A 7,687-nucleotide genomic window follows, 5' to 3' on the forward strand; every position below is an offset into this window, starting at 1 on the left:
CCCGCCGGTGCTTGCCAGCAGGCCCCGGGGCGCCTGGCGGTGGCTGCTAGGCCGGGCCCTGAGGCAAGCGGCGGCGGGGTCTGCTGGGGGGGTGGGCGGGAAGGGAGGCGGCTCCCCGGGAAGGCCCCGGCGGCTTTGGTGCGGGAGGCAAGGCAAGGGGAAGGGAGAGAAGGTGTCCGTGGGATTAGGCGAGAAACGTGAGGAAAAACCACCAGGGGAGGTGGTGGGCTGTGCCGAGATGTCGGTGCGGGTACTCGCTGAGGCGCGGCGCTGCCTCCCGGGGGGCGAGGGAGGAAGAGAAGGCTGAGGGGAGACCTAATTAATGCTTGTAAGTGTCTAAAGGGGGGGTTGAGGGAGGATGGAGCCGGACTTTTCTCAGTGGTTCCCAGTGACAGGATGAGGGGCAACGGGCACAAGCTGGAACATGGGAAGTTCCACTCAAATATGAGGAAGAACTTCTTTAGGGTGAGGGTGCCAGAGCCCTGGAACAGGCTGCCCAGGGAGGTCATGGAGTCCCCTTCTCTGGAGATCTTCAAGCCCCTCCTGGATGCAGTCCTGAGTGATGTGCTCTGGGCAATCCTGCTTTGCCAGGGGAGTTGGACTAGATGATCTCTAGAAGGTCCCTTCCAACTCCGACAATTCCATGATTCACCCATCCCCTGTACCTTTTGAAACACTTCGCAGCAAGTGTTGATTAAAACCAGCGTTGCCCCTGCTTTGGTTTTCAGGTTCATCATGTCTTATTTTTGTTCTGCAGCCTGCTCTTAACACGCTAAAGGTGTTACGGTGCTTTACGGCACTCGTAAAAGACAAACTTCCTACCAAAAGCACGCTATTTATTCTGGTTAAATAACAGTTTTGTAGACTGACTTAGAAGGTAGTTAAAAAAATTCATCCCAGCCCTGAAAATTAATATGCATAGTCTTACAGATCATGTGAACATGCAATATACAGTAAGTTTTTTTAATCATCATTACGAATTTTAGTACAGCAGGCCAAGTGTGTCACTTCCAGTAAGTCCTGTCAATCTCCTGCAGAAATCAGCATTATGAAACTGTTCTATCTCTGCGTCTGTCAATTAGAAAACTTTTGAACCCGTTGGCTAATTTCAGCCAGACTTGATAGGCAGAAATGTCTGTCTGAAAACGAACAGATGGGGAGAGGAGGAAAATCTGAAATCTGCACTCTGCTGCAAGAAAGGCAGGCATAAATGAGCCCTTTTTCGTTCTTTCTAGCAGTAGGTGACTGGGCAATTGCTGTATGCAGAGTTCTTCATTAACCATTACATGAATGAGAAGCGGGAGGAAAATTGTCTGTTATAGGAAGTGGAAAAGACCTGCAGATATTGTTGTGGATGGGGAAAGGAATTTAGAGGACAAAAGTTACAAAACTTGGTTTCTCAAGAGGTTTGCAACTTTAGCTTCTAACAGCACAGCTTGCTTTTTTTCTTTTTCTTTTAAATGTCCCTTCCTTAGCAGGCTTCTGGGTTTATTTGTTTGGGCGTTTTTTAAGCAAACAGTTCCTAACATCCCCTTTGTACTGACTTCTCTATAAACCATGCTTTAAAGATCTTGAGGTACACTTTGGCTGACGCACTGTGTTCCTTCCAGACCTGCTTATTTCAAACAGCCTTTTCCCAAATTTAAAAAAAAAATGGCATATGTTAAGTACCTCTCTCTGACAGTAGTCTCAGTCTTCAAGCAGTTCTGTTTTATAGGGTAAAAATGAACGTAGGAGTTGCCCACAGCGAGGTAAATCCAAACACCCGGGTGATGAACAGTCGTGGAATGTGGCTGACGTATGCGCTCGGAGTTGGCATGCTGCACATTGTCTTGCTCAGCATTCCTTTCTTTAGTGTCCCTGTCGCCTGGACTTTAACAAATGTGATTCACAACCTGGTAAGTACGCTCTCTTGTAACAAAGTTTGAAAAGTTCTTCATACGTGTTTATTTTTAGTAGCAGGAGAAGAGAAAAATAGCCAGGCTGTACCCAGGTAGCCAGAACACCACCTCTGTTTGGCTTATCTACTATTAAATGAGTTGGCTCTTTTGGGGAGGAGGAGTGAGTGACAGGTGATCACATTGGGTTTAAGCACAAAAGATGTGAAATATTCCTTATATATTTTATGTATTCTTTTTTAAGGCATTTAAGATATAATCTTGCAAACATCAAATCATCATGGCAACTGACTTTTACAGTGTTGTATGTATTATTAGAGAGCTGTGCTGAATCCATAAAATATATTACATTTTTAATTCTTGGATATTATCTACTAACGTTTCTGTACAAACCTGTTAGTATCCCAAAATGTTTAATTTCATCACTTTACGTGTTTCTTGGCCAGAAACTTTCCTGCTCTTTTTCTTTCAGCTTTGAATTATGGTCACACTAGATAAATTTTAGCTCAGAATGACTTTGGCATACAACTCTATCATTATACATGATGTAAGAAAAATCTTGCTTGGAAGCAGTGGGGGAAAAAACTGGACTACCTTGACCCAAACCCTGAAATCATTTGTTATTCAGTGGGTTGTGATTTGCATGATGACTTCTGTTTGCAAAAGGATTTGGAATCTGAAGACTTTAAGAATCTTTCTGCCTCCTTTTCCCAGGATGCTGTAATTTTGTTGTAACCATTTAAAGTAATGTAAGTTTGCATATTGGTCCTGCCAAGCTTAGAGAAAAGAGGGCCATAGTCCAGCAATTTACATCACACTTGAGATTTGCTAACTCAGCTTTCTAAGATTAACAGCAAAGAAGTCTAGACAGATAGCTTCTTCCTTATTTAGGAAAATAATAGTTTAAAGACTGAGATTGGATAATATCCTCTGAATCCTGTTACCCTGTGGGTACCCTAATAGTGGAATTGTAAGCATCATTAGGGCATTTTATACGTTATCTTTGACAGCATGGGACATGCCTGACTTCAGAAGATGTTGGTAGAGACAAGTATTACTAAATATTTCCCAAATGCTTTATGGAATTCATTGCAAGTACCTATAATGACAACAGGGATGAGAGCATGCACTGGCAAGTAGTTTTCTAGTGGATCACTAGAAGATGAATATAAACTGCACTTTTGAATATTCCAGCATTTAAATGGCACTTTTTTGGAAACAAATCCTTGGACAGTTTAACAAATAAACAAAAAAAATCTTGAATTTCCGTAATGGAAAACTCTTAGCTGACTTTGAAGACATTTTTCATGGTCCTTTCTGCAAGTACCAGTGCGAAATGAAGTGTATAGTAAGCATTTGGATCTGTCCTAAAAGTGCTTTTTGGTTAAGTTATTCAAGCTGAGATGCTGCAAACATCGTGTAGTTGCAGAAGCAATTAAGCAAATGAATTCTCTTAGATTAATAAGCCTCCAGTCAGGGGGCTGTTCCAAAAAAGAAGGTGGAAGATGATGCGAAGCGACTTGCTCAACTTTCACTTCCCTTACAGAATTCGGAAGAAATATGATTTTTCTATATTAAGCTTTCTATAGCAATTTCTTTATGTGCATAAGAAATGAACGCCCCTGGAATAAAATAGAAGTCTTTAGTATTTTCTGATACGCTCATGCTTGGAGTTAGTATGCTCTTTTCTGTAGAAAACAAATGTTTGTTGAAACTGGGAGAGGGTGGACTCCCCAGTCTGACTGACCTTTGGGCCCAGATTGATCTTTCAGGCCAGACCGGGCACGAGGTGCTCCCATCAAACAGAAACAGTCACAAAGGACACCCCGGTCTGGTTAAGGAGAAGCAGCAAAGAGATGGGCAGATGGCATTCAGCAGATTGCTGGTAGTCAGCTTCTAAGTGTTTGAAGCTGGTGGAGGGGCTGAGAAAGCTTTCAGAAGTTCTTGTAATATTGCCAGCATTCGTAAATAGCTTTTTGCTTTGTGCAGGCTCTTACCTCCTAACTCATGTAATGCTGTTTTAGGAAAGTAGTGATATGAATTGGCAGCCCTAAACTTGTTACAGTGCTTGTTAAAATTCTGTTGCTGTCGTGTAATTTTTGCCATCTAATGTAGAAGACAAGGCAGTGGATCAGATACCACAGAGATTTCGGCTGTAATTCTGACTGTGCTACTGACTGTGCAACCTTGGACAAATCACTTCCCATCTCTTCCTTCCTCATCTATGATTTGTCATTACAGGCTAACAGCTCTTCTGGGTGCCAATTCTTTTACTCTTTTTTTTTTGTTTTTTTTTTAAATGTAACAATTATATAAAAAAAATCAGCTAAAAGTGCCACTGTATTCACTTTTTATTTTCCCCAGGGAATGTATGTGTTTTTGCATGCAGTAAAGGGAACTCCTTTTGAAACACCTGATCAGGGGAAAGCTAGGCTACTAACACACTGGGAACAACTGGATTATGGAGTACAATTTACATCTTCAAGAAAATTCTTCACAATCTCTCCTATAATTCTGTGAGTTCAAAACTGTGTTATGGATTAATTGCATCATAAAACCATGATTTCAAAAGGGGCAACAAAACGGGTTGCAATTTACATGCCAAAAGCATTTTCTCGCTTTTTTTTTGTTTTTCTTTTTTCTTGTTTGTTTGTTTCTACATCACAGAGATAGGGAGTACACACAGGCCATATAATTAACAGTCTTTCTTCCAGCAGCTTTCAACACTCAGGTTCACATACTGAAGTCAAAGTTCATAAACAGTTATTAATGGGGCAGGTTTTAAAAACGAGGAACGTTATGAGGAAGACTCACTGTTAACCCTTGACATTCTTTAGGAGATTGTGAAGCCATAAATGTCAAAAATCTACACTAATTGCCTTTAGTGCGTGCACGTGACAGCATTTATTAACCATTTTGCAACTTGTGAGTTGCGAGGAGGGTGGCAGCCCTGGCTGAAGGGGGTCCAGGATTTCACATTTCACTTTTGCTTTGTGCAGATTATCTTCTGTTTACATTAGTTACGTAAATAAGCTAGAAATCCTACACCCCTTGTCTCTGTTGACAAAAGTATGGTTGCATAACTAAGGCAAATCAGATACGTATTTACTATCCAGTTCTAAAAAGTCTTTTTGTTTTTCACTCAAGGAAGTTGTCCACTTGCATGGCGGGATGGGGGGGAAGGGAAGAAACTGCGTAGTGTTTAAAACATTGTTCACAAAGGATAGGAACTGAAAAATATATAACTCCTCAGGAAAATTCCTCTCTTTATTCAAAGATAGTTTCCCACATTGCAGTGGAAATTTTGAATAGCACCTGAGTATGTTTCTCTTCACGCACTAATAATGCATAAGCAGCTGCATAAACGTCTTCCTTTTGCTGGGAAAAAAAACAAACAAACAATAAAAAAACCCCAATCTCACAGCCTCATTTCTGTGACTAGTTTTTGCAAAGAATGAGGTGAAAGTATTGGCTCGGAGTGTAATGAAGTTGGTAGTGAATTGGATCTTGTGAGGCACATTTCCTTATTCTTCCAGTTGAGCAGGTTGTGGAATAGCTTAGAAGAAAAACATGCTGGAAATGGCTGCCGGGGGGATTTTAAAATCACGCCAGTCACAGTTGTGCTCAGAGTAAATTATTTTTGCACCGAAAAATCCCTGATGCTTTATCATGAGCTTGCTAGGGCAGCAGAACTGGGAGTATTTTGGTAACGGATCTTACACTGTTTAAAACTTGTATCATAAATCAGGCTTGTAGCTGCAGGAGTTGGAGACTCCCAACTGGAGGAGCAGGAAGAAGTTCTTGAGGGAAATACTAGCTGAGAGTTGCTTTTTAGCACCTTGAGAAGTGCAGGAGGAAGAGACAGTCCATAATATTCTAGAACCTCATGTGAGATGCTTAATAGAGGAATAGATTGGTCGTTCATCAGTAAAATGTGTCTGGTTACTGAAGCACTTCTTTTTTTCAACAATGCTGTGTTTGTTTATTTTTTTAAACAGTGGTGTTACCAGCTAAACTGGCTCTCTTCTCCCGCAGGTACTTCCTGGCCAGTTTCTACACAAAGTATGATCCAACACACTTTATCCTCAACACCACCTCTCTCCTGACTGTTCTTATCCCCAAGCTGCCACAGTTGCACGGCGTCCGAATCTTTGGCATCAATAAATATTAAGGAGAAGGTTTGACAGTGACTGCCCCTGCTGTGGCTACCGGTGCTCCCCAGGTGAAGGAAACGAGCAGCCTGCTGTGCCATGTATCTAACCATATTCCATGAGAGATGCTTTTGCATCCGAGATGAAATGACTACTCCCTGCTGCAGCATTGTCTGGGATAAAGGCTGAGTTCATAAGAAGATGCCTTCTGGTACTTAAATGTGAATTGGAAACCTCTAGAAGGAAGATTTCCATGGAGAACTGGGCAGGCCCAGCTCTAAAGCCTAATCCCCACTCGGAGAGTGTATGTGCCTGGCGGATGCGAGTGACTTTTGAGGACGGCGCGAGTGACAGTTGCCATGGAGAGGGATGTTTCACAAACACCCAGCCGACCATAACCCAAATGGGGACTTGACATATAAATCCGGGCTCCTCGGTGCCGAGGGCTGCTGAAGCCTCGTTCTTCGATTAAGTGAAAGTAGCTACTAGATCCTGCTGTGTGGTTTGTAGGTGGTTGTGCTCGTTATTGCGTTGTAAAAGTGATGGTAAATACCGTGACAGCTAGCGTAAATTTATTGCGTTGTAAAAGTGTGTCTGATGGTAAATACCGTGACAGCTAGCGTAAACCGGTGGTGTAATTCATGCCTTACCTCCTCTTGTGATTTCTTTTTTCTTGTCACAAAGACTGAAGAAACTCTCAGCTCAGGGGTTTTCTACATCAACTTCATGGCTCAGTTTAATGTTTGCTTTTCTGAGCTGCCGCCGCTGTGTTTATTTCATTTTGCTTACTGGGATACCGACTTTTCTACGTGTAAATGGGACACCCTGAAAAATGGAAATTTCTTCTAAGGTGTGGATTTTTGACTGTTTTCTCTGGTACTTGATTGATAGGCTCTTTTTCAGTAGCTGAGAGGCCTGTAATGGTGGGGGAAAGGAGCTGCTGTGGTAGGAGGAGCGGCTCCGTTATGGAACAACAGTGTCAGAACATGTGAGAGGAACTGTGTAGTTCATAAGTTAGAATAGAAGCTGAACTAGAAGTAGGTGAGTAGGTAAATCACATGGACTTAACTGTATGCCTTTGCAGAAAAAGGTATAGGTAATTTGCATGTCTTGGAAATGTGGAGGAACGCTGTGTTTGAGGGCTGCCGTGTAGTACAGAGTAATCTTGTGTATAATGGGCTCTGGAAGGAGGGTGAAGGTACGTCTAGGGCTCTGAGCACTTCTTTCTGTATCTTGAAATAAAAAAAAAAGGCTGAATTTTGAAGTCTACCATACATCTGCCTGCCAAAACTGGCTCAGGTTTATCGGAAGACTCCATTTAAGACTTGATTTACATTTTGGTTGTAGTGAGCTGGAAAAAATTTTTTTTAAAAAATTAAAAAATAAATAGTAATAAAAACATACAGCCCAGAGTGGCAGACTTATTTTCTTGCCAAGAGAATGTTATGGCTATTTACTGATAAAGTTGCTGTTTGAAAGGAAAGAGAAAAGGTAATGAGTGATGATGATTTTTTTTTTTTCTTTTTAGCAATGGGAATTGATTCTTTATTTGTACAGGGGCTGATTTTTCAGCGGATGCCCATCGCAGGGCTGTGCTGGGCCTCTGCAAGAAATCGCTGCTTTGTGTGAGACTGACAA

At 41.9% G+C, this 7,687-nt stretch overlaps 1 protein-coding gene across 1 annotated transcript; it reads left to right on the forward strand.

Annotated features, from left to right (window-relative positions):
- Positions 1-541: 541 nt before the first annotated feature.
- On the forward strand, positions 542-6,591 carry ORMDL1 (ORMDL sphingolipid biosynthesis regulator 1). Its single transcript, XM_014954708.1, has 3 exons — positions 542-1,898; positions 4,263-4,414; positions 5,934-6,591. Exons 1-3 carry the CDS (start codon positions 1,725-1,727, stop codon positions 6,067-6,069), a joined length of 462 nt encoding a protein of 153 aa, XP_014810194.1. The 5' UTR covers positions 542-1,724; the 3' UTR covers positions 6,070-6,591.
- Positions 6,592-7,687: the final 1,096 nt, after the last annotated feature.

This window comes from Calidris pugnax, unplaced genomic scaffold (assembly GCF_001431845.1).
Source record: "Calidris pugnax isolate Ruff unplaced genomic scaffold, ASM143184v1 scaffold103, whole genome shotgun sequence".
Lineage (NCBI taxonomy): Eukaryota > Metazoa > Chordata > Aves > Charadriiformes > Scolopacidae > Calidris > Calidris pugnax.